This window comes from Tetrao urogallus (genome assembly GCF_951394365.1).
Source record: "Tetrao urogallus genome assembly, chromosome: 14".
In the NCBI taxonomy this organism is placed as follows: domain Eukaryota; kingdom Metazoa; phylum Chordata; class Aves; order Galliformes; family Phasianidae; genus Tetrao; species Tetrao urogallus.
The window spans coordinates 1,412,674-1,439,653 of record NC_136827.1 but is presented as its reverse complement, the minus strand read 5'-3'; the positions used below and the strand labels follow the sequence as shown (position 1 = coordinate 1,439,653).

The 26,980-nt window shown below is 56.5% G+C and overlaps 1 protein-coding gene across 4 annotated transcripts in view; it reads right to left on the bottom strand.

Annotated features, from left to right (window-relative positions):
• Positions 1–683: 683 nt before the first annotated feature.
• LOC306951775 (protocadherin gamma-C5-like) overlaps positions 684–26,980 on the bottom strand; it is a gene marked incomplete at both ends in the record, with an annotated part of 64,553 nt that continues 38,256 nt past the window's right edge. For 3 of the 4 annotated variants that reach the window (XM_079542313.1, XM_079542314.1, XM_079542312.1), the window contains 3 exons: positions 684–901; positions 6,409–6,497; positions 14,836–14,894. In XM_079542313.1, coding sequence (XP_079398439.1) covers positions 684–901; positions 6,409–6,497; positions 14,836–14,894 — 366 coding nt within the window. Of the gene's footprint in view, positions 902–6,408; positions 6,498–14,835; positions 14,895–22,619; positions 25,080–26,980 lie in introns of those variants that run through there. The other variant, XM_079542311.1, reaches the window with a different exon arrangement.

Sequence of the window (26,980 nt, the reverse complement as noted above, 5' to 3'; positions counted from 1 at the left end):
AAAAAAAAAACAACAAAACAAAACAATAACTGTTTAGGATGCAGCTCTGCATTGTTCCCTTTGACTCATGCAATACAAACACTTTTTTTTTTTTTTTCTTTTCTTTTCTTTTTCGGATAACAGCTGAACAGGAACTGAAGCACTCCCTACCCACAGATCCACCGCTAACGAATAACCCAGGGTGAGTTTCACGTTGTTAAAGAGCAGAAAATGTGGAGCACGGGGCTTTATGCTGGGAAATTCCTTTTTCTTTAAAAAAAAAAAAGAAGAAGAAGATCAAAGCTCTATAAATTAACAGATGGGTGTTACAGTTATTTACACTGGACGAAGCTGAGCGAGAGCCTCGTGCCTTTCTCAGACCATCTGGGAGCAAATCGAAGCCAAGGATCTGGCCGAAGCCTTTCGACCTCGCGTATCCTAACACCCGAGGGGTCGTATAAAACGTTAGCTGTATTCACAGGGCACTTGTTTGTGTTAGCTTTACCTTTCCAGATTGCTTTTCATCATGAGACCTAACAGCAGGCAGCCTGCTCCTAGCTCTGACGATGACAAATACATTCGCAGCGCTTCCTATAACTTTTGCGTCGCCAAGAAATCAAAAATAAAAACCAAATCCACATTCGTCCTCCTGTGGTGTTGGGGAGTGCTGGCATGCGCTGCCCGGCCGCTCTGACGTCTCCTTTCTACTTCTTCTCCTTCTTGCCAGATTTCTTCTTGTTGCCACCCGAGGGTTTGGCGTCGCGTTTGCCGGCGGCGTTGCTCAGCGTGGCGGTGCTGCCCGGGATGTAGACGTTCTGCCGGTAATCAGGGACGTGCTGCAGGGTGAACTGGGGGCCGTAGCGGGCACTCAGCCCCATGGTGCCTGTGCCCCCACCCAGGGTTGCGTTGACATCAGCGGCTTCTGCAGGGATGGAGGAGAGGAGCGGGGTTAGCACTGGCTCTGAGTCTTCGTTCCTGTCGCATCGGGGAGATGCCCACAAGCATCCTTCTCTTCCCTCCAGAGGGAAGGCTAGGTTGAGCCAGGACTTGGGATGTGGGAATGGGATGGGAGGGTGGAGATGGGATGGGGATGGGAATAGGGACAAGGGTGGGAGGTGGGGATGGAAACGGGAGGAGGGGATGGCATTGAGGATGGGAGGTAGGGATGGATGGGGTTGGGGATGGGAGGTGGGAGGTAGGGATGGAGTTTGGAGCGGGGATAGGAATGGGAGGTGGGGATGCAGTTAGGGACGGGGTGAGAGGTGGAGATAGGATGGGAATGGGAATGGGGACAGGGATGGGGTTGAGGATGGGGATTAGGTTGAGGATGAGAGGTGGGAATGGTGTTGGGGATGGGATTGGGGATGGGAGGCAGGAATGGGGTTAAGAATGGGGATGGGAGGTGGAGGATGGAGTTAGGGACAGGGTAGGAGGTGGAGATGGGATGGGGATGGGAATAGGAACAGGGATGGGAGGTGAGGATGGGGTTGGAGATGGGAACAGAAGGAGGGGATGGCATTGAGGATGGGAGGTAGGGATGGATGGGGTTGGGGATGGGAGGTCGGAGGTAGGGATGGAGTTTGGAGCGGGGATAGGAATGGGAGGTGGGGATGGAGTTAGGGGCGGGGTGAGAGGTGGAGATAGGATGGAGATGGGAATGGGGACAGGGATGGGGTTGAGGATGGGGATTAGGTTGAGGATGGGAGGCGGGAATGGTGTTGGGGATGGGATTGGGGATGGGAGGCGGGAATGGGGTTAAGAATGGGGATGGGAGGTAGAGGATGGAGTTAGGGACAGTTAGGGACAGGGTAGGAGGTGGGGATGGGATGGGAATAGGGACAGGGATGGGAGGTGAGGATGGGGTTGAGGATGGGGATTGGGTTGAGGATGGGGATGGGAGGTGGGGATGGGATGGGATGGGAATGGGGTTGGGAACAAGTGCGGGAGGTGGGGATGGAAACGGGAGGTGGGGATGGCATTGAGGATGGAAGGTAGGGGTGGAGTTTGGGATGGGAAGTGGGGGATGGAGTTGGGGACAGGGGTGGAAGGTGGAGATGGGATGGGGATGGGAATAGGGACAGGGATGGGAGGTGGGAATGGTGTTGGGAACAAGGGTGGGAGGTGGAGATGAGAACAGGATGTGGGGATGGCATTGAGGATGGGAGGTAGGGATGGGGTTGGGGATGGGAGGTGGGGATGGGATGGCGGTGGGAATGGAGACAGGGATGGGAGGTGGGGATGGAGTTTGAAGTGGGGATAGGAATGGGAGGTGGGGATGGAGTTAGGGACAGGAGTGGGAGGTGGAGATGGGATGGGGACAGGATTGGAAGGTGGGGATAGAGATGAGAATGGAGAAAGCAATGAGAAATGGGGATGGAATTGGGGATGGGAATGGGAGCTGGGGATGGGATGGAGTTGGCAATGGGGACAGGGATGGGAGTTGGGGATGGGGGTAGGAATGAGAGGTGGGGATGGAGTTGGGGATGGGAGGTGGGGATGAAGATGGGGATGGGATAGGGAACTGTCTGTTCTGCCTTGCTGTCTGGAGCACAAAGACATCCCTTCCCCAGCAGCCCACTGTAAACACTGCACAGCGCTGACCATTAGCAATGCATTAAGGTAAAGCCAATATCAGTGTTTTTCCCTTCCCCCTGCATCCAAAGCCCTGACCCCAGCATTTCCCCAGCCAGGCTTATTCCGGGTGCAGACAAATCAATAAAGAAAATCCTCCCTTACAGCGCTGCAGGCTGGCTCTGGGATACAAGCACAAAGCAGTCAGTACAGAGGGGGATGGGATGGGAATTCATTGCTGCCGAGCTGCAGAGAGCAGGCGCAGAGCAGGGAAAGGAGCGGGGCCCCCCCGGGATGCTGGAGGCAGAGAGCAGATGGAAATGGGGGGATGTGAGAGGGAGGATGTGAGCAGGGAGGGAAGACAGAGCGTGAGCAGCTCTCCTCTAGCAGCCCTGCACGATGAGCTCCGACACAGAACAACCCCAATGGGAAATGGCTTTGCTCAAACTCTCTGCATGCACAGGGGCTGAGCTCAGCTCTCTCGTGCGAGGGGCTTCAGCTGCCTCACAGAGATGCTCTCCTGGGAGGCTGCAGAACACCACGGTGCCTGAAGGGCCCCAGGCACAGCTCATTCGCCCTCCATTCACAGAAGGAATAAAGGCAAACCCTGATCAGAAACCTAAGGCTGGTCCTCCTGCATCCTCTCCCCAGGTCAGCCCCATGCATTGCTCCTTGCATACAAAGGTCACTGAAATACAGTGCTTGTTGTGTCCCCTTGAAGAGGTTGGAAGTGTTAAGCAATCAAAGCTTGAGAAGTTACAGCTGTTGGGAGAGGAGGAGGGAAAAAACACAGCCAGCTTGGAAACAACAGGCTGGGGGGGGGGGAAATGCACTCAGGCAAAGCTGCAGTTAGGGACCCATGGTGGTGCAGGGCAGGGCATCGTTATGGTCCTCTGTACTGCTGTGCTTCAGCCTTGGGCGGCTTGGGTGCATCCCTCAGTGCTCAGGGAGCATCCCTGCTGCTCGGGGGCTTTGTGCTGGAGGAGCACCCAGCACTGCTCCCAGGATCTCATTGGCAGTCCCAGCACAGCCTTCCAGGAGTGCAGTTCCCAGCGTGCCGGTTGGTCAGGGCGAGAGCAAAGGGCTGTTCCTAGGTAACATTGGCATTAGGGATGAAAAGGAGAGGGAACAGGGACAATGGAGGTTTATAAATGGGCACCGAGAGGCTCTTGCCAAGCAGGGCACTCCAGCTCTCCTTGATGTAAAGGTTGTGCTCAGCCTCTGCCAGCAGCCAGCCACTGCCCAAAAAAGTCCCCAGGCCCCTGAAGCCACACGGTGAGGAGGAAAATGAGAGTTGGGCAAAAATAACCCCTTCCTGGCTCCAACTTTCCCCATACGCAGAGGGGACAGGAGGTCGGGGAGCACTTGCTGCTGCAGCTGCTGCTGGTGCTTTTGGGACACCCAATATAGCAGGGCTGACGGCCACTCCCTGTCTGCAGGCTCCCCTGCTGCCTCACAGCATCCCTACACATTCCTGCTGAAATCCAAAGTATTTTGAGGACAGAGTGCCTCCCAAGCTGCCCCTCAGTATCTGGTTTCCTGAGCATCCCCCGCTCCTCGGTCTGTCCCAGCAGCTGCCTCTACAAACCATTGCATTTCCACATTTCCCAGGCTCCCTGTTCCAAGGGCAAAGAAGCTATGGGATTTGAAATGAAGGACAACCCATATGTGAAGAGAAAGGATGCAGGCAGGGCACCATCAGCCCCCTCTCCAGAGCCTGGGAGCAGAGAGCATCAGAAGGGCTCAGCCTCCCAGGGGTGATAAGCACGGAACAACTCACTGAGTTAGGGGCATCCTCCCACCCCTTGCTCAATCAGGGCAAGCAGATGGCATTAAGGATCGTGTAAATGACCACAAAACATTATCCAAGGGTTGGCAGCACAAGGTTGAGTGGGCAATTAGCACTGCTCCTCATCAAAGCCTGCACCAATCAGCACTATTAGTTTAACAGCGAGAGCAGCAGAGCAGGGAGAAGGGGAGACAGATGGAAACAGAGCTCTGGTGGGAAAGAAAAAGCATCAGGGGGCTCCTGGTGCAGTGGAGATGGAGAGAAGGAGTGCAGGCTGAATCTCCAGCACCAGTGCCCCAGTCCCCATCCATGGCTGCCATGGACAAGGGAATGATGGGCTGCACCAAGCTGCCTCTCATCGCACTGCTGCAGGGAAAGCCATTCCCAGCCCTCTATTAGAGGATAACGCAGACCTCCAGAGGGCTTGGGATCCCAGAAGTGTGGGTTGGGGGAGATGTATCGAAACAGGACCAGGAGCCAAGTGGAGAAACCAATGTCTGACCTGGAAAGGACCTGCCCATCTCCAGTCCAGGCAGCAGCCAGGACATCAGCCTTATTTGTGAGCAAGGAAACGGATCTGGAGGCCCTGCAGGCTATTTTTTTTTACAGAGCAGAGCCCCATTTTTGCACTGTTTCCTTCCCTGGTGTGTAAACAGCTCCATTGCCCAATGCCTCATCCCCACAGCTGTGGCTCAGCGCTGCCGATGTCTGCTGAGGGCTGCAGCCCTTTCCAAGAAAGCAACACCACAGCACATCCCTCCCCCCTCCCCCAGATTCCTTCTCTCCCACGAGCTCAAAGGAAACATGCAAAGCATTTTACCCAGCGTTTTACGGCTGTGCTGCTACTCCTATTTTTAAACCGAGGGGGAAAAGGCTCGGAGGTATTTATAAATAAAAGCTTTAGGAAAACCAGGCTCGTTATCCAGAGCCCTGCGTGGAGTGGTAACTGTGCTGCTCTCACACAAAGCCATGGAACACCCCTCCCTGCCTGCTGCTTTCACACAACGCAGCAGAGCAAACCAAGGACACATGAGAATGGCCCCAAAGGCCAGCCACTGTGACCCCAAACCCAGTGCTCTCAGACCGCCCAGGGGCACACATATCTCTGGGCATGAGATTTGTTGGGGTCTCTCTCTTATGACCTGCAAGACTGCTCTAAGAGCATCCCTATTTCCACGGCACTGTGGGGACGCGAGGAAGCTTTTCTCTATAGCAGCCTCAAGCTTTGAGCATCAGCTTCTGGCTGCCCACAGACACAGGACCTTGCAGTAAGTGGGACTGCAACAGGCATTCACTACACTCCTGGTATTGCCTGTCCCCTGGCCACAAGCAGATCTTCGAAGCCTTCTACCTCCACGCCTTACAGCAAGTCAGGGCACAGTGGATATTTCATTTACTGCAGCCTTCTGAAATCACACAGCTTGTAATACATCTCAAGTTCAGCTTTATCATTCAGCACAGTCTCACCACCAGGCAGATAACGCTGTGCAGTACACAGATAATATGGTTTGGATGAAAGAGATAACCCTGTCTACACTTGGATTGATGCTGATGGATCTCTGGCATCTCCTCTTCCTGAATCCTGCCTGTCCTGGGCCCCTCACTATATTGAGGTCATGGAGCGTATCTGGAGAAGGGCAGCAAAGATGCAAAGGGTCTGGAGCACAAATCTTATGGGGAGTGGCTGAGGGAACTGGGATGGTTTGGTCTGGAGAAGAGGAGGCTCAGGGGAGACCTCATCGCTCTCTACCTTCTCCCAGGTCACAGTGACAGGACAAGAGGTGATAGCATTAAGTTGTACCAGCAGAGGTTCAGGAGGTGTTCAAGAAAAGGGCAGATGTGGACTGAGGGATGTGGTTAGTGGGGATGGGCTGATTCTATTCTACCTCCCCTCCCCTTCTCCCTCCCCTGAAGGGTAACTTCATCAGCATCTGCTCAAGAAGTCCTTCTGAAGCCTCTCCAGTGTACCACACACATCAGTACCACACAAGCATCTTATCTATGGCACACAGCTGAGACGGCCACGGTTTCCCCATGCTGTAGTTTCCTTGCATGCAGTAGAGACTGACCATTTGCCGAGGCCAGGATCATGGCTTGAAGCATCTCCGTGTCAAACTGGTTGTTGGGCCAGGCTCCACCTTCCTCTCCATTCTGGGAGCTGTGGGAATAGAAAACAAAAGGAAAGAAATGGCATGTTACTCCAGCTGGGAGAAGAGGGGTGGGCTGGGGAAGGGATCTGCTGGAGACGGCAGTGCTGCAGGAAAATCAAGCAGCTTACAGCTGGATGTGGGCAACGCTGGCAGAGAGGAGGGTGAGGGCTTCAAATCCCTCTGTTAAGCAACACTCTGGAGTGTAAATATTGTCAGAAGTCTCCATTCCTCTCTAAGGCTTTTGAAGAGCAACCACCAATCACCAAAGTACTTGGGGCTGAGTGGTACTTCTAGGAAGACCTTCCTAATGCCTGCTGGTTGAACCAGCTGGCACCTAACAACCTCAAATCCCTTTAGCTGTCTTCCCACAGCTGAATACCACAAACACACATTAAAAAAAAACAACAAGAAACAACCCAGTTCTAGACCTGCAGAGATGCACACACCCTTGTATGACCAGGTTCCTTCTGAAAGCCACATGGGGTTGTTGCTCTTCCAAGTTATTTCAGGCTACAACTCCAGTTATTTCAGGCTACAATTCCACTCTGCAGCTTCATTCATGGGAACGAAGGTGAGAAAATCCCGTGGAGCCACAGGATTTGGGATCAGCAGGGAGGCAGCTGCCCATCACCGAAATCCTGCTCTGAAGGGAGTCCAAGAGCAGCCACCAAGAGCAGCGAGCGGAGTTGGGTGACCACATGGGGCAGCTGCTGGGGGCTGAGCAGGGCAGCTCTGCCTGGGAAAGCTGTGGGGATGCCACCAGGCTTCCCTTCAGGAGGTTTTGCAGAGCAAAGTTACAATCAACGCTCTGTGCGCCTTCAAACAAGCTCTGCATTGATGTCTGCCAGGTGCCTGGCAGCTGTGTTCAACCACCCCTCACTCGTGGCCACACTTTCCCATCAGAGAAGCCAGGGATGTGTTCCCACAGCCCTCCTTCCAGCAGGGAGACCTGAAAGTCCCACCAGCTGCATGATCACAGCACACATCTACCATGGCTGGGTCCCTGCCCCAGTTTCATCATCGCCTTGCAAGTAGGAAAGTCCTGAATGCAAGGCTCTCCCTTTCCTCCCTGTGCAAGTGTCCTGTACAGAGAAATTTTAAACATGCAGATGCTTGTATGAGTGTGCTGAGAACCATGATCAGACCCCTACTCCATCACGGAGCAACACATCGTGGAGTAATGCCTTTAAGTTGTGCCAGGGGAGGTTCAGGTTGGATATTAGGAAAAGCTTTTTCTCATAAATAGTGGTAAAGCACCCGAATGGGCTGCCTGGGGGAGGGGGGGGTTGGAGTCACCATCCCCAGGGGTAAACGTGGCACTGAGGGACGTGGGCAGTGGGCACTGTGGGGACGGGTAAAGGCTGCAGCCTCACATCACCACTCTCACTCCCCCGCTTTATCTGTGCAGGTGACACTCCATCCCTGACACAGCAGAGGCTGCCCACTGAGGCTCCGAATTGCCTGCCATCTGCTGCAACCCGGGGCATCCCATAACCTATTTATACCTTGCCACACGTGCGCTGGCATGGCTTCAAGACTTCAAGGCCTGCCTGCATCAATGGGTGGCAATGCTCGAGGAGCAAGCACTGCTCCACGTCAGGTCTGGGAATAGAGATCCTATAAAGGACTTAGCAACCTAAACCCCATTGCAAACCAGAACCCACGCAGCCACCACTTAACCCCAGCAGCTCCTGCTCTCCTGCTGGGCTCAGGGCTCCACATGGGGTCCTACTGGTGCCAAATTGGGGAGAACCATCTCTTCTTCTGACCTGCAGAACAACCCGGTCTGCAGATCCTCCTGTTCTACCCCATGCAGAGCCAGGTCCTTCCTGCAAGCTTACAGCACCCAGCACTCTCCAGTACTGCACAAAGCAGCATGTTGCTCCCCATGATGTCACACTGGAGAGCTATTTTAGAAATGCCAGGGTTGCAGAAGCCCTGATTGAGCTCATTTCTGTATGCAGGAAATTCAAGTGCCTGAATTACTTGCGAGCGCAATCATCCGGAATTCAGAGGCAGGAGAAACATGAATGCAGTCATCTAAAAGCATCCTAAAATAACTTCACATAGTGAAAAGAAGGAAAAAAAAAAAAGAGGCACACAGCTGATGGGCAAAGCTGGCTGCCTGCCACAGCTATAGGACAGGGCTGTGAATGGCTGAGGCTGCACTGCCCGGAACAGGAGGTGGTTCCTATGGAAATGGGCTTCAAGGACTGGCAGCTCTTAATACAAATGGCATTTTCTCAATAGGCTTTTTATAAAAACCCATACTGCAGAGGACAGAGTTGTTTTTTTTGTTGGTGGCTTTTTTTATTTCCCTCCTGTTTCATTCCATTCCACGCTTCAAAAGCTCAGAAAACATCTGGATTTAGGTTTGGGGAATAATCTCAGCACTAAGGTTGGAGGGAAGGAAGCAAACCTGTGTTTGAGACAAAGAGGAACCAGACCCAATGATGCTGCATCCAAGGGATCAAAGCACGGGTACACGGGGCACCACCAAACCCAGCCAAAAGCTCACAATCCCAAAATGGGAGGCATGCCCTGCAGCCCCTGGTGAGGCTCTGCAATGCCTCATTGCTCAGCAGCCCGAAGGCACCAGCCCACGCAGCAGGGTGGGCCTTGCACCACTGACCTGCTATTTTCTGCCACCCCAGCCAACGCATCGTCCCTATTTCCACTTCCAGTACAGAAATATTCATTTCCTTGCAGGGTTTCTATGGAGACCGTTACTATGGCATCCAAATGCCTCACAAACATCTCTTTTTTTTTTTTTTTTTAGCCCGGTGAATTTCCGAGATTAACTTGTTTTCCACTTGTTTTCCTCATCCTGCAGCTGGAAGTCTGATTTGTGCCACGCTTGTGCTGTGGGTGCCCAGGAGGACCCTGAGGATGTGGCCCTATGGCCCCAGGAGATGCCCAGCAGGGTGGTCGCCTGCTCAGCCTCCTCTCTTTACTGGGCTTTTCCAGTCCTTCCAGCAGCACTGCAGCTTCCACCCACCGCTCCAAATCCCACCAGGCTCTGTGCATGGGGGGCACACAGCTGGGGTCCACCTCACCCTGGACCCTTTCCCTTCCTTCCCATTTATCCCCAGCCTCCCATTGCCTCCTTGCCCGCTGGCAGGGGCAGCACCAGCCATAGCATTCCCCTCCCAATCTTCAGGGCCAGGCACTTTCTCCAATCCCTTTCCCCCAGCCCCACTCCCCAGCAGAACTGATGCTCTCAAGCTGACCCTTTCACCCTCCTCCCCCTCCTTGCATCGCTGTTTTTCCTCCTTCAGCTTCCTTCAGCCTCCTCCCATGCCCAGCCCCAGCCAGAGGCAGCAGCAGCAGCAATAAAACCTCAGCCCCATGTGGTTTTGTGCTGGCAAAGTGACAAGGAGTGGGGAAAGTGACAGCCATCACACAGCCTCTTAAGGTGTGCTGGGGACACAGCCATGGCAGCTCAGCCATGCCCTGGGGGCAGCATCCCTCACCCTATAGCCCCTCCCCCAATCAATCCCATCACCCAAATCTGAACCTCCCCCCAAAAATCAGTGCTAGATCAAAACTCGCTGTGATTTCCTTCCTTCTCCCTTAACAGAGGATGTTGCCCGCCCTTCCCCCACTCTCTGTGCATTCCCTGACTCTTCTGTAATGCAATTATAGGCGCTGGGGAGGGCTTGGACAAGGCACAGATTTAAGATCCTGACTTCACAACAGACCGAACAGTTTTAGCAGGCAAAGCAGGAGGAGATCTGCAGCCTCCCAAAGCAATGGGGATGCTCCTGAGCTGCTGAGATACTGCTTTGCATGGAGGGGTGGGGAAGGGGGGTCAGAACAAAGGGCCCCAAAGTCTCTGCCACCCCCCCACTCCACAAACACACCTGGAGAGCTATTTTGAGACGTTCTTTGGAAACGTGATTGCACCTTTGTGTCAATCCCTGCGCCTCTGTAGCCGAGCATGGTGTGTGCTCAGCTGCACAGGAAACAGATGGAGAGAGGAAAAAAATCAACTAATACGTGTCACACCTGCTGGACTCCCCAAAATAATGTTTCTATACATAATGCCACGAGAATGCAACTCCTGATATGCTGCAGGCTGTCCAGAGTGAAAAAACATATCCCCTGGCTGGGCTGGTTCCCTTCACCATGCTCTACACCTTCTGTCCCCCCTGGCAGGATCCAGGTGGCTCAGGGCATCATAGAACCATAGAATCATAAAATGGCCTGGGTTGAAAAAGACCACAATGACCATCTAGTTTCCAACCCCCCTGCTGTGTGCAGGGTCACCAACCACCAGACCAGGCTGCCCAGAGCCACATCCAGCTTGGCTTTGAATGCCTCCAGGGATGAGGCATCCACAGCCTCCTTGGGCAACCTGTCCCCAGGGAAATTCTTTACAGAGAGAGTGGTGAGGTGCTGGAACAGCTGCCCAGAGAGGCTGTGGATGCCCCGTCCCTGCAGGTGTTCAAGGCCAGGTCAGATGGGGCCCTGGGCAGTCTGGTCTAGTATTAAATGGGGAGGTTGGTGGCCCTGCATGTCGCAGAGGGCTTGGAGATTCATGATCTTTGAGATCACTTCCAACCCAGGCCATTCTATGCTTCTGTGTGCTCCAATAAGCATCCAGGAGCACCAACCCAGCACCAGGGGTCTCTCCTTCCTATCCCCACCTCAGCACCCAACAGCACAGGGGACGGCAGCACCCACTCAGAGCACAGCTCCAAGCAGGCTCGTAGTGCTCCAAAGCAACATTTTCACTGTCACATTCAATAGGGAATCACAGTCCCACCTAAAGCTGCGAGCCTTTGCACGGTCTGCAGTCCATCCTGCACCAAGACCTGCCTTGCAAACGCAACCGCCCAGCCCTTCCTGGGTTTGTTTGGCAAGATGTTTAACACACAAAACATACACCTAGGCTGGAGGTGCAAATTTTACACTGACAACCTCCAATACTCCACAAAGTGCAGCCCAGGACGTGGCACTAGCAGAGCTCAGCAGCTTGGAGCAGCCCCATGGGCTGTAGGAACCCTCATTCCAACCACCCATCAGGAGCCCCTGACTGCAGGCAGCCCTCAGCAGCACCCACAGTCTCTGCGAGCATCGGAGACCCAAAGCTCCTTGAGAGCTTTAAGGAATATTCTCAGGAAGCTCTTTTCCATCACCCAGCCCAGGCAGGCTGCCTTTATTCCTGAAAGATCAATTCTTGGGGGGAAAAAAAGAAACCAAGAATGAAGAAACCCTCCTGTCCCTCACAGTTCTCCCATTGGTGCTGCTGCTGCAGCATTTCCACAGCCAGCCAGCACGCCCTGCTTGTTCCCCCCTCCCTGCATGGCTGGGGGTCAGACGAGGCAGCTGTGATGCTGTTTAACGGGTGAGCGAAGCAAGCATCTCCACAGACTACATCCAGCACTGGAAACCAGTGGCACAGGGAAATTCAGGATCAGAGCTCTCTATCTTTTCAGAATTCACTCCTCCCTGTCCTGGAATCAGCTGGGGGTCCCAGTGCTATCCCCTGTGAGCCCCCCACCACCTTCCTAGCTTAGCCCACTTGGGCTATCCCCATCCTCCCACGATGGGAGGATCACCATGATGGAAGCATTCACAAGCTCTTCCCAGCTGGGACATCTCCTCCCGCTCACTCCTATGACCAACCCAGGGCCTTTCTCTCCTGTCCTATTTCCCCCCCCCCCTGCTTTCTCTTTCTCTCCTGTCCTATTTTTCCCCCCCTGCTTTCTAGGTGGGAAATCCTCACCCAGTGCCTTGCTGAATCCACTGCTGCATGCAGATCCCACCAAGGAGATGCTTGCCCTGCCGTGCTGCCATGGCCACACCACTCAGACTGCTCATCATCGTAATCCCCCCGCAGCTGCTGATCTGATTTGTTTGAGAATTGCATTTGCTGCTCGGTATTATTCCTTCTTCATTTATATTTGCCCAGAGACAGCATGAGTGGTTTGTTGTTGCTGTTGTTGTTTTTAGAAAACAAAATGCAGAGATTATTAAATAGATCCACTTATCCTCCTTTTTCTCCCAAACAAGATTGAGAACTGCTCTGCCCAGCTACAGCCCTGACCCCCCTGTCTCTAAAGAATGCTGTCTGAACTCTACTTTCTGAGCATGTGCAACCAGAGCTCTCTTGTGTTTCAGATCACAAAGTTTGCTTCCTTGTCCCATATGGATGCACTCCGAATGCAGAGATGTGTGGATTGGAGATAGCCCTGCTCTGCTGAGCTCACCCTGAGCCCTGGCTGCTTGCAGCTGCTGAGAGGCAGCGTGGTTTGTTTTGGTGGCCAGGTTTCCCCAGCCCCCAGTTACTTGGGATAGTTCCCTGTCCTAACTGACAGGAACACAACACTGCAGAAATCACAGTCTAGTAAAATCCTATACTTAGCCCACGTTCCAGCTTAGGGTCAGTGCTGGGCTCCCGCTGGCACCCATTCAAACCTCAGCCTAAGCTGTCTTGCTTTCACTGCTATTTAATTTAGATTGGGCAAATACAGTTAAGAGCACATCCCTTTTCTTCCTGCTGGGAGATGCTGTGCACGCTGAGCCCCAAGCAGAGCCCATGTCAGAGAGTGACACGTGTCAGCAGCAGGTGACACAGCTGTACATGGGCTGACAGCAGGGACAGCCACAGGGCAGGGTTTGGGCAGCTCCAGCACAGCAGAAGGGGAGGGCACTTAGGGAGCAGAGGGAACAGCACAGGGGGAGCATGTGAAGGGCCCACGCCATGGTTTTGGGTTAAGGCCACTGTCCCATGACCTAAGAAAGGACCCTGCCATGAGCTTAAGTAGTTCTGCACTGTGCTGGTGCTGCGCCTCGAGCTCCAGCAGGGTGCTGGAAAAGAGAACAATAGGGCTGCTCTGACAGCAAAACCATCACAGGGGCTCTCGGGCACTTCTGCATTATCAGGGTGTTGCAGTTAATTGTCGTTCGAAGCAGAGCGTGAATGATTGCAAAGATTTTTCCTGATTAAAAAAGTTCTCTGTGGTGGGGATTGAACGGAGCTCTGAGAACACTCTCCCAGCAACAGCTTTATTTAAAGCCCATGCCTGGCTCCTGGCAGCAATACTTTCAGCTTTACATCAAACCATCAGTCCATTTCACCTTTGCCAGCTAAGAGAACCTAATAAAAAACTCTAATTACTGCGACGCTCCTTACAGCTATTAGCGGTCTCTTAGTTTCCCCTCCGTGAAGCTGAATGATCCAAAAAGACTCAGACACAGTCAGTGCTGTGAGTGCCAAGTGCTGATCCCAAAACACAAGCTCTGATCCCTAAACCCAGGACCTGGGGGCCAAGAGGCCACCAAGTAACCATAAAGCATGGGGACACAGTGACTCTTCTCTCTGCAGGACCCAGGCAAGTGAGCACAGCATCCAGATGCCCTCCAGCAGGTGCTGCCAGCTGTTCTTGCAGGAATCCCCCAGGAGGCAGCCTCCTCCTCAATGACCTGTGGCTGGGGAGGTGGGTTCCCTGTTCAAGTCTTTTCTCACTCTGATGGTACTCATGGAAGATGAAAAGTAAATGCTTCTCCTTTCTTTTGACATTATGCACAAACGGGTGAAATCTCAGCCACAGTTCTGAAAGCTGCACCTGACCTCAAGGGCCCTTCCTATGAGTCTCCTGACTCCTGAGATCTAATTCTATTTCCCCTAGTCCCCCTCTGCCCAATTGCCCAGTGCCAGTGGGACAGCCTCTCACCCAAACAAAGCAACACATCACTTCCCAAGGAATGCAGGAAGGGCTCCAACTCCCCAAAATTGGAGCTGGGTCCAGAGATCTCAGCCTCAGCCCAACTCCAGAACAGAAAACACACGACACAGCACTCAGTGAGGGACCTGCTGCTGTTGAGATCCATTGGATGGGCTGGAACACATTCCTCCAGAGGGGCCTTTGGGGACAGCCACCACCCACACAACCTCTGACTGCCATGGGATGCTCATGGCAAAGCAGATAAAGGGACGCACAGCAGTCCCCAGTGGCATCCAAGCAGGGGGAGGAACCACAATTCTGCACTCAGAACCTGCATAAATCTCAACCAAACGCTCAGAATCTGCTTTAGATAACAACGCCGTGTGAAGCATATTCTCCAATCCTTTAACCCTTTCACAGCTCCGTCGCCCTCTCCAGCTCCTAACTGTCCCACCTGAGCCACAGACACCAAAGCTGTTTGCGAAGAGCTCTCCAACCATCACCACACAGATCTGGCACAGAAACACCCCTGGTTCTGGCTCTGTGGCAGCTCTACCCAGAACAGGGAAACTCCATCCACAGAGCTTCCACCACCAGGACTTCCCACACTGAGAGCAACATGTAAAGGAACAAAGCCTTCACCAGATCCATACACAGAGAAAGGAGCACTCACCCACTTGTTCCAGGTCTCTGGGTCTGAGAGAAGCGCCAGTCCGGGTTAGGCTGAGCTTGCTGCAGAGGAAATAGAAAAAGAGTTTTAATACCTCCATTCTCACCTGCAAACCAATCCTGGATTATTTCAGCCTGGGATATCGGTGTATTCTTTCCAAGTGAAGCAGATCTATTAGAACAATAGGAAAAAAAAAGCTCCCCCACCCCCACTCCTTCCCTTTCTTCTGAGTATTTCTGGACCAGCATGAATACCAAAAAGCGTGACAAAAACCATTCAGTGAATAATCTTCCAAAGCAGCTCAGGAAACCAGGCTGTGAAAGAAATGAAGCATGAAATAAACTGATAAGGGCATTGCTCCAGCAGGAGAGATGGCACTAAAGCAATGAGCTGGGGGGGTGGGGGTGGCACTGTTAATTGATACCGAGAAAGATGCTTTCAGTGGGAGGTAAGGTGGTGACAGAGCTTCCTAACCTGTCCTTCTGTCCTTAGCAAGGCCTGCCTGAGCCTGCATGTCACACTTGGTGTTTGAATGACTTTCCTAGACGCTGTGGTCACAGTGCATTACAATGTTTTTCTGTTTGCAGAAGAAAGAATGAACGTCCGACGGCGGAGAGGAAAGAAAGAAAAGCATTCTTTGTTCAGGAAGCACAGCAAACTTCAGACCCAGCAGCACGCATAGCAGACCTCGTGTTGCTTTCTGCCCCTATCGTTTCCCTGTCAGACAACGGGCATTCTGTAGCTGAGGATGGACGCAGAGCAGGCTGTGTGCATCGCGCCTTTGTGCACAGCATACACAGCCGAGCTGTCTGCAAGGCGCACAACTTCCGAATGTCACAAGCTCTTAATTAACTCTGAAATGACGACACGCTACCTGGGAAGGACGACGTTTCTCCTGGTTACCTCAGGAAGGAGCAGCTCCTGGTCTGCACCACGGAACACCAGCTTTATAGGATTATTCTGCTTGTACTTGCAATTACTAAGGCGAAGGGAAACGGGTACAGCTGACCTAGATTTTTATTTAGCAGCTGTGATTTGACTAATTTCGCCACAGCTTTGATGATTCTCATGAAGGAATACATTAGAATAAATTACTGAGTCCCCTTAGAATAAGAGCTCCACTCCACTCCTGCTGCATACAAATCGCACCACTTGCACACTCACCCTCCAGACTGCAGATCCACGTAGCTTTGCACACACACTGCCACACGACTGCCCATCAGATAAGCCCGTCCCAGTCTATTTTTTCCAATCCCTATTGCAATTACCACTTTCAAATTTAGGGCAGGCATTTATGACACAAAGTGACTTTACTTTTTATATCCCGAAGTTAAAAAAGCTGCAGTTAAATGGAGCCACTTCCATCTGGGTTTGGATATCCCAAGGCAAGTGGCTGAAGTTTTCACAGCACGCCCGCCGCTCAGGTCTCTGTGAGCCCAAGGGCACGTAAGGTTAGCAAGATCTTTGCAGAAACGCACTACTTTCAGCACTGAACAGAGAATTCAGCCTCTTGCTCAGAACTACCAAGCTAGAAAGCAGTCCTTTACCATGGCACAATCAGAAATAAATAATACCTGAGAGGCAAAGAGTGAGAAAAATCCCAACACGTTCCTAAAACAGAGCAAAAGGAGCACCCAGGTGACCTGGCTTTGAGGTCTTCTCCTCCTCTCTTTCCATACAGCATAAAGGGGTTAAACAAGAAGTTTAACACCCCAAACCCCGTGTTCCCACTGCAAGAATCACTTCAGAAAGCCCGAACGGGGCCAAGAGGAAGCTCCCAGCTCCACAAACACGCACGCTTTTGTTGTATGCTGATGGCCATCCCATTTCCCACCTCCACCCGGCACAGCCAACCCCCTTCCCTGGCACCTCCTGAGGGAGACCATCACCAACATCCCGCACAGCCACCTCACACAGCAGCAGTGAGAACCCCCATCTCTTACCCCATCGCAGGGACTCGCTACAGTGCTGGCCACCTGCTCATAGGCAGCCACGGTCTCTGCAGTGCTGGAGTGGCTGAAGGGTTTTACAAAGAGGAAATCACTCTGCTCAGACATTGGGGAGAAACAGGAGGTGTAATTCTGTGCCTGGGAGCCCAGCCCCGCTCTGCCCACATCCAGGTATTTGATGAAGCCATCTGGCCTCAGCTGCCCATGGAGATGGGAGGTGGGCTTGCGGGCAGACCCCCGGCAGCAGCCCATGAGAGCCCAGCCAGCAGAGCCCACTCTGAGACAGCGGGCAACCGCCACGGCGAACACCACACACGACACGAGGGAAATGGACACCAAAGAGATGATGAGGTACAGCGTTAAGTTGTTGTCCTTGGGAGATGACTGAGGCAAGTCGGAGGACTTGGCAAAGTCCTGCACGCCATCTTCCTCTGGAGAAATGACAATCACCACCGAGGCCGAGAGGGACGGCGTCCCGTTGTCGTGCACCAGGACCACCAGGCGGTGGGGAGACGGCGACTCGCCCAGAGCCGCTGCAACACGCACCTCCCCGGTGCGATGTTCCACCTGGAAGGGCAGAGCCTCGGCCGTATCCTCCAGCTGATAGGACAGCCAGGCATTATGGCCGCTATCGGCATCCACAGCCACGATTTTGGTGACTAGGTAGCCAGGTTCTACCAAGGGTGGGATGGTTTGGTGGAAGGCAGAACCTGTAGGGACGGACGGGTAGACGATGGTGGGGGCATTGTCGTTCTGATCCATGACAAAGACGTGGACAACTGCAGTGCTGCTCAGGGCAGGAGAGCCAGAATCCTTCACCTCCACGGGCACCTGGAACACCTTGTCCTGCTCATAGTCCAGAGCCCTCACAGTGTAGATGGTGCCGTTGTCTGGGTCTACGCGGAAGTAAGTTGAGATGGGTATGTCCTGCATCCCATTGTCCAGGATGGAGTAAGTCAGCTTGGCGTTACTACCCTCATCAGGATCGGATGCAGACACTGAAAAGACAGAAGTTCCAGGGAGAGAGTTTTCCAGCACGTGAGCTGTATCAAAAGGGGTGGAGAAGTTCGGTGCGTTATCATTGACGTCGGCGATTTGGAGATAGAAAGTTTTTTGTGTGGCCCTTGGTGGTGATCCTGAATCCGTAGCCCTCACAGTGATGTTGTACCCACTGGCCTTCTCCCGATCGAGGGGACCGTTTGTGACCAGTGAGAAGTGCTCTTTGAAAGATGACACCAGCTTAAATGGGAGCTCTTTGGCTATCTGCAGATGGACGTGCCCGTTGTCCCCAGAATCGCTGTCCTTTACACCGATGAGGGCAATCACCGTTCCTGGGGTCGCATCCTCCAGCACAGGGCTGGAGAGAGAAGTCAGCACGATCTCAGGGCTGTTATCATTGATATCAATTAATTCCACCCGCAGATGACAGTGTCCTTCCATGGCTGGGGATCCTTTGTCCCGGGCTCGGACTGCAATTTCATAAGCACTGGATTCCTCATAATCCAAAGGGGCTTTGGTTCTGATCTCCCCCGTCCGGGAATCTAAACTGAACAGCTTAGTGAATTTACCGGGTGCATTATTGCTAGTTTTGAAAGAATACTCCACGTCCCCATTGGGGCCTTCATCCAGGTCGGTGACATTCAGCTTGGTGACCAGAGTGCCCACTGGCACGTTCTCCTCCAGATTCACCTTGGATACAGGTGGGTCACAAACAGGAGGGTTGTCGTTTGCATCCAGGACATGGATGGTGACCTTGGCAGTGCCAGATTTCACTGGATTCCCTCCGTCCAGTGCTGTTAGGATTAGGTGATGAACAGCCAATTTCTCTCTATCCAGCGCTTTTTTGAGAACGATCTCAGGCATTTTGACCCCATCTCCTCTCACGTTGATGCTCAGGCCAAAATGCTCACTGGGGCTGAGCTCATAGGTGGAGATGGAGTTGGAGCCCATATCTGGATCTTCTGCCACCTCCAACGGCAGCCGAGTCCCAGGGTTGGCCACCTCTGTGATCTCCAAGACCACCTCCGGCTTGGGGAACTGCGGCGCGTTGTCGTTCACGTCGAGGACGTCCACCTCGACACGGTGGAGTTGGAGGGGGTTCTCCATGACGAGCTGGAGGTGCAGAGAGCAGGCGGGGCTCTGCCCGCACAATGCCTCGCGGTCCAGCCTCCTGTCGAGGAGCAGCACACCTGCTGCCAGGTCCACCTGGAAGTGCCGCTGCTCAGACTCGCTCACCAGGCGCAGGTTGCGGGCTGCCAGGCTCCGCACCTCCACTCCCAAATCCTTGGCCACGTCGCCCACCGGAGTGCCCGGCTCCCGGTCCTCGGGTATGGAGTAACGGAGCTGCGCGCTGCCGGGCGGCTGCAGGCTGGAAAGGGCTGCGAGTAGCAGCGGGAGCTGCCACGGTGAAGCCCGGCCCTTCAGCATGCCGAGCCGGCTGTGCGAGCGGAGAGGAAGCGGCTTCCACCGGCTCCCCCCGCCGCCCGCCCCGGAGCCGCCGCCGCCGCCGTACCGAGAGCCCCGTGCCCCGATCCGAGCGCGCCGCGTCGGGACGAAGCTGCCGCCGGAGCCACGGGAACGGGACCGCGAGGGAAGAACGAAGGAAGGAAGGGAGGGAGGGAAGGGACGGGGGAGGGGGGGGGGGGGCAGCTCGGCCGAGCGGCTCCCCGGCACACCGAAAGCGCACAAAGTCAGCGAGCGAAGGGGATGGACCGAGTGACAATTCTACGTCTCTCAACAGCCCCCTCCTCCTCCTCCTCCTCCTCCTCCTCCTCCTCCCTCCTCTCTGCCTCCTCCACCGCCTTCCTCAAAATACGCACGGCGCAGCCCCCCCCCCCCCCTCCCGCAGCCGCCACTCCGCCTCCGCAGCGCCGGGCGGGCGCCGGGGATCCCCGACACCGGTAACCGGGGACTCCCGGCAGCGGCGGGCGGGCTCCGGCCGGCACCCCCTTCCCGAAGGCGGCCGGGGACCGGGATCTCCCGCTCCCGAGCTCACCTCGCTGGGCGCCGACGGTTTCACACCGGCTGTGCCCACGGAGGGTTTCACAAACATGAATTCGCTGATGTCAGAGACGGGTGAAAAGCAGGAGCGGTAGCGCGGGGCTGGGGGAGCCGTGGCCGTCACCTGGACGCCCATCACCGTGTCCCCTTGCTTGGGCTCATAGTGCAAGTGCCCAAAGATGTGGCTGGGCGGGGGCTGAAGCGTGTCCACGCTCTTCACGCTGCAGCCCTGGACAGCAGGCGCGGAGCCCCGCCGTACGCACCGCACACCCAGCACTGCCAGTCCCACCAGCGAGACGCTGGAGATGAGCACCAGAGAAGCAATCAGATAAATGGTGATGGTGGGCAAGCCCCCACCGTCTGCAGCCTGAGCCTCGGAGCCTAGCAGGGCCTCGGGGCCCCTCTCCTCCACCAACACGACCAGCGTGACGGCTGTGGAAAGCGGTGGCTCCCCGGCATCCCGCACCACCACCACCAGTTCATGTGCAGAAGCATCCGACTCCTGCAGGGCCCGGGTGGTGCGGATCTCCCCGGAGCGTAGGGCCACGCTGAAAAGTCCCGGCTCGGTGGCTTCCATGAGATGGTAGGAGAGCCAGGCGTTGCGCCCCGAGTCCGCGTCTATGGCCACCACCTTGGTGATGAGAGCAAGAGGGGCGGTGGAGGGGGAGATGCGTAACTGGGTGGCGGAATCCTCCCCAGCCCTGGGAAAATGCACCCGCGGGGCATTGTCGTTTTGGTCTGCAATAAACACGTGAACCAGCGTCCTGTTCCTCAGGGCTGGGGAGCCACCATCAGAGACCTCTACGTGGAACTGGAGATAGGTGGTTTGCTCATAGTCAAAGGGGAGTTTGGCGGAGATCTGGCCACTTGTAGGGTGTATGGAGAGGTAGCGAGTCGGATCCAGGCCTGGCTCTGTCCCACCAGCTTGCAGGATGGAATAGGAGAGGCGGGAGTTCTGCTCCGAGTCTGGGTCGACCGCAGAGACAGTAACCAGCACGCTGCCCACCGGGTTGTTTTCTGCCACCAGCACCTCATAGGACACTTGCTCAAACTGGGGCGCGTTGTCATTGACATCCACCAGGGTGATGGGCAGGATGGTGTGGCGGGAGAGTGGAGGGCTGCCCAGATCTGAGGCCGAGATGGTGACATTGTAGTAGGCAACATGCTCCCGGTCCAAGCGGGTTCTCGTGAGCAGCGAGTACTGGTGCTCGTAGTCTTTGCGCAGCTGGAAAGGAAGGTCTGGAGACACATGACATTGGACCTTGCCCTGGTCCCCAGAATCCTTGTCCTTGACATGTATGACGGCCACCACCGTGCCCGGCAGCGCATCCTCGCTCAGGGAGCTGGAGAAGGAGGTGAGAATGACCTCAGGAGCATTGTCATTCACATCAGTGACCTCCACCACCACGCTGCAGTGCTCCTCCATCGTGGGCGATCCCATGTCCTTGGCCTCCACTTCAATCTCGTACACCGTTGCCTCCTCAAAGTCCAAGTTGCCCCGCACACGGATCTCTCCAGTTTGCTCATCGATGGCAAAGATCTGGCGTAAGGCATCCGAGTTGTGGCTGCTGAGGGAGTAGCGGATGTCCCCGTTGGGCCCTTCATCCACATCGGTGGCATTTAGCTTCACTACAAGGGTGCCAAGTGGCGAGTTCTCCACCAAGCGAGCTCCATAAGATGGTCTGTCAAAGACTGGATGGTTGTCATTGGCATCAAGAACCTGAATAGTGATGTGCGTCTTGCTGGACTTGGGGGGCGAGCCCCCGTCCTCAGCAGTCAGGACAAGGTGGTGGAAGGCTCTGTGTTCCCGGTCCAGGGCCCTCTCCAGCACCAACTCAGGGAACTTCCCACCGTCCGTGCGTGCCTTCACATTGAGGTTGAAGTTCTCGTTGGCACTCAGGTGATAGGTCTGCAGGGTGTTGGTGCCCACATCGGGGTCCTGGGCAGGCTGGATGGGGAAGCGGGCACCCAGGGATGCCAGCTCGTAGATGCGCAAGGACACCTCGTCACTGGGGAACTCCGGGGAGTTATCATTGATATCCAGGATCTCCACCTCGATGCGGTAAAACTCCACCGGGTTCTCGATGGCAAGTTTCAGGTGGAGGAAGCAGCGGGGGTTCTGCCCACAGAGCTGCTCCCGGTCTATCCGCTCGCTCACCATTATCACCCCGGTGTTCACATTGACGGAGAAGTACTGCGAATCCGAATCGGACAGTACCTGCAGATTGGCCGCCGCCAGTTTCCCCACATCGGTGCCCAGGTCCTTCGCAATATTGCCCACGAAGGCGCCCCGGGTGAGCTCCTCCGGGATGCTGTAGCGAATCTGGGCAGAGGAGCTATGCAGGAACAAGCAGAAGGAGAAGACACGCGGCAGCCCCAGGGACCAGCCCGCCTTTCCTGCCCTCAGCATCCTTGCCGGCGCCCGGGGAGCGATGCCCTCGGAGGAGGCCGCCCGCGCTGCGGGGCCGCGCTCAGCGCTCACCGCTCCCATTCATTGTTTGGGGCGGCCGCGGCTCGACGGGGGGGGCGCGGCGCAGCCGCCCCTCCATTGGCTCCGTGCGCCGCGCCGCTCATCCAATCGCCGCTCTCCTTCTCAGGACAGCAACACCGGCACCAATCGCGGCGCTCGATGGTTGCGGCGCGGCGCGAACCTGCCGCGCTGCCCCGAGCGACGGTGGGCCCGCGCAGCCCCCCTCCCCCACATCCCCACCCCGCGCTCCCCACGTCGGGCTCGGAGGACAAAGGCGGCACCCCCGGCCCTCAGCGCCCCGCGGGGGGAGGAACCGGGGGTCGGCACCGTGCGGCCCCGGCCCGGCCCCGCCTTCCCCCGGCGCTCACCTGGCCGGCGTCCCGCAGGGTACCGGCGGCGGAGAGGAAAGCCCCGGGTTCCCTCGGGAGGGTGCCGGGGGGCGGGCAGGGACGCAGGAAGGTGAAGTCGCTGCGGTCGGAGTCGGGAGAGAAGCAGGTGCTGTAACACTGGGACTGGGCGTCGGTGGGCCGCAGGGTGACCTCCATGTACTTAAGGGTGCCGTCGGAGCAGAGCTGCAGCTTGGGGCTGGAATGATTGAAGAAGTCCCGGGACGGCGATTCGGCAGCCCAGCAGCAGCGGGGAGAAGCGGCAGCACGGCCTCGGCGCCGCAGGCACCAGGCAGCAAGGAGGGTGACAGTAGCGAGTGCCACCGTGCTGACAGCTGCCAGTGCGATGATCAGGTAGAGGGTCAGGTCCGGCTTCTCCTTGGTACCGGCCAGGAAATCCCGGGGCTTGTAGCTCTCCTCCAAAGCCTCCTCCTCCAGGGCCACGCTGATGGTGACGGTGGTGGAGAGCGGTGGGTCACCATTGTCTGCCACCAGAATGAGGAGCTGCTGCACCGCCACATCGGTGTCCCGCAGGACACGGGCCGTCCGCACCTCCCCGGTGTACTGTGACACATGGAACAAGGAGGGCTCGGTGGACTCCGGCAGCAGGCGGTACGACAGCCAGGCATTGTACCCAGCATCTGCATCCACTGCTGTCACCTTGGTCACCAGGTAGCCCGGTGGGGCAGACAGCGGGACCCTCTCCGGTGTGGGGACATCACCATCACCAGCAGGGTGCAGGATGGTAGGGGAGTGGTCGTTCTGGTCCAGCACAAAAATGTAGACAGTGACATTGGCGTGGAGCGGGGGAGATCCCGAATCCCTCACAGCCACCGAGATGGGTAGAACCTGCAGGAGCTCAAAGTCAAAGGTGCGCTGAGCATAGAGGTTGCCGTTGTTGGGGTTGATGTGGACGTAGGAAGAAGCAGGAGCACCCTGCACGTGGCCCTCTATGGAATAAACAAGAAGGGAATTGTCTCCGTCATCGGGGTCTGAAGCTGAGACGGTGCAGAGCAAGGAGCCCGGCGGGCTGTTCTCTGGGAGGAAAGCATCATAGGAAGGCTGCAGGAAGCGTGGTGGGTTGTCGTTGACGTCGGATACATTGAGGAGCAGTGTGAGGCTCGTGATGAGAGCAGGGGACCCACCATCCTGGGCGATCAGCTGCACCACGTACTGCGAGGTGGTTTCTCTATCCAGGCTCTGCCGGGTGACCAGTGAGAAGTGGTTCTGCAAGGACCTGACAGCGAACGGCACACTGGGGGAGATTTCCAAGCTCACATCCCCATTGGGCCCCGAGTCTCGGTCCCGCACATTGAAAAGCCCCACGACAGTCTCTGGTGGGGTGTCTTCAGGCACTGGATTCAGCAGGGAGGTGAGCAGAACCTCTGGGGGGTTGTCATTGGCATCCTCCACCTCCACCTGCAGCACGCAGTGCCCCTCCATCTCAGGCACACCCCTATCGCGGGCCCGCACATGGATCTCGTAGAAGGGCGATTCCTCAAAGTCCAGCTCCCCGCTCACCCGCACCTCACCGCTTTGGGGGTCCAGCGCAAAGAGTCGCCGGACGGCCTCGGAGGTGTGCACCCCAAAAGAGTACTGCGTTTCCCCATTGGGGCCCTCGTCGGGATCTGATGCGTTGAGCTGGAGGAGCAGAGCTCCCACAGGTGTGTTTTCTGGGATTTGCACCTTGTACGTGGCACGGTCAAAGGCAGGTGCGTTGTCATTGATGTCCAGCACCTGCACCGTTATCTCTGCTGTGCCCGAGCGGGCCGGGCTGCCCCCATCCACGGCTGTCAGCACCAGCTGCAGTTCTGGCCGCTCTTCCCGGTCCAAGGCGCGCTCCAGCACCAGCTCTGGGAAGAGTTTGCCATCCTGCAGCTGCTTGACGTCCAAAGAGAAGTGGGAGTTGGGGTTCAGCCGGTAGGAACCCACAGCGTTGGTGCCCACATCAGGGTCCTGCGCGCTCTCCAAGGGGAAGCGCGTGGCCACGGCGGCGGACTCTGCGATGCGCAGGCTGCGGCGGGCTGTGGGGAAGCTGGGGGAGTTGTCGTTCAGATCCAGGATCTCCACTTCGAGGCGGAAGAGCTGCAGGGGGTTCTCTGCCACCACCTGCACTGACAGCACGCAGCTGGAGGCGGCTCCGCACAGGCGCTCCCGGTCCAGCCGCTCGCTCACCACCAGGACACCGCTGTCCAGGCGCACGGCGAAGTGCTGCCGGCTCTCCTCCGAGCCCAGGCGCAGCCTGCGGCCCACCAGCTGCTCCACCTTCAAGCCCAGGTCCTGGGCCACGTTCCCCACCGCGGTCCCCACCTCCGACTCCTCAAGCACCGAGTAGCGGATCTGCCCAGAGACCCAGCCCCAGCCACAGAGCGAAAACAAACTCAGTACTTGCCATTTCCAGGCGGGTCGCTGGTGGCTGATGCTCTCCATGTCCACACACATCTGGCCCAAGACCGGACCCGGGACACAGCCGGCCTTGCGGAGCCGCTAAAAATCCCCGGCTCTCTGTTCCCCAGCTCGGGGAAGCAGCTCCGGGGCTGTAGGAGGCTGCAGCTCGGCTGCCAGCATCCGAGCGGAGGGGGTGGGCTGGGGGAGGGGAGCTGAATCACAGCCCCAGCGCGGGGGGGGGGTGGGGGAAGAGCAGATCCCCCGCTTCAGATCAGCACCCAATTGGCCGAGAGCTCTGTCCCTGTGCACCCAATGGGGGACCCGGGGGGCTGCGGGAAGTGGGGGCCCACCACCCCCGGGGCCCAGCCTGTTTCACTTGCTCCCTCAGCTCGCTTCCCGTTCTCTGGGAAACTGCACGTCCTGGAAGCCGGCGAGGTACAAACCCTCCCTGTTCACTCCCGCTCCCACAATGGTGGCTTCACATCGTGCCCGCACACAAAGGGCAGCTTTAACGAGCATGGGCCAAAGGGCTTTTTCATGCCCTATGAAAAAGTGCTTGTTTGAGGACCAAGGTGCCAGGGCTGCCCTCCCCTATCCTATCTCCCCCCTTGGTTAATGCTGTGCCCATCTGATGCCTACGCCTCGGGACCGACCCCGTGGGGCTGCCACCGGTGCCGCTATCAGCCTGGAAGGCCCACACCAAGAGCTGCCAACGCCGTGGGTGCCATGGGGAGGGCTTCCAGAGCCAGCAGCCAACTGTTTGCCACGGCCACCTGCCTGGGCGCCACGGCCACCTGCCTGGGCACCTCGTCCCCATCTGGCACAGGTGAAGCTCAGCAGCACCCATGAAGCCCACAGGTCAGAATGGGACCACAGCATCGGGCATTATGCAGGGAAGGATGCCAAGGAGATGCACACGTTGCAGCAGGAACAGCTTTGCAGCAGCCTCAGCCTCTACTGCGGGGTGCACTCGGGGCACATAGACCTCCCTACGTGCCCCCAGGCCCTGGTGGGGGGAGGGGGAGGGGGCAGCCTCGGCCCTGCCGGTCTCCTCCGTCCGGGCACCCCGTGGACCTCAGGGACAGGGGCGAGGATGGAGACGGTGCCCGGAATCGCCGCCGTCAAGGAAGGCTCGACTCGGCTCTGCCGCGGTCCGTGCCCCCGTCCCCTCCTCAGCCCCTCCCGGCCCATTTCCAGTGCTACGGGCGGCACCGCTCTGCTGCCAATCAATCTGAGACTGCGCTGTCGCAGCTCGTGATTGGTGCAAAGCTCCGCCCACGTCCCGCCTACTGCTCGCTCAGAGAGGGGAGAAGCGCTCTTAAAGGGCCAGATCACGAAAAACTCTTGCGGAGTAAATTCCTCGGCTGCAGCCCGGTGGGACTTAAAGCGCCCCGGGGGCTTCCGACGGTGCCACTCGCCGTCACCCGGTCTCCGCGAAGTGTCGCAGCAGCGTCACTTAGGGACAGACAGTGCCACACGGGGCCCTGCTCCTACAGAAACGGGTCCGGTGAAGCCCCCCCTTACGAGAGAATTTGCTCATAGATGTCCAGGTGGTGGGAGCAAGCAGCAAGCATCTGGCATGGGGGATCTGCCAGGGTTTGGGATGGGGACACAGAGGGGTCACAACGGGGCAGGGACCCCGCATGGCACGAGACACGACCTGCACAGCCAGCCAGCACGCATCTGGGGAGGGACCAGCAGCACCATCCCCCCCTGCATCAGACTGGAGCTGGCTGCTGCCCTGCAGATGTAAAACCTCTGTGGGCTTGACACAGTGCAGCACTGAGCTCTACCTTTCACCGCAAAGACTGAAAATCCACCAGCCGAGGCTGGTTTCACACAGCCCTGGGGGGCTGAGGGACGATGTGTAGAGCTCGGGTATACCACCTGCCTGTTATCATTGCCTTCCATCCCCAGGCTCAAACCACTCACTGCTCCCCCAGCACCTCCAGCCC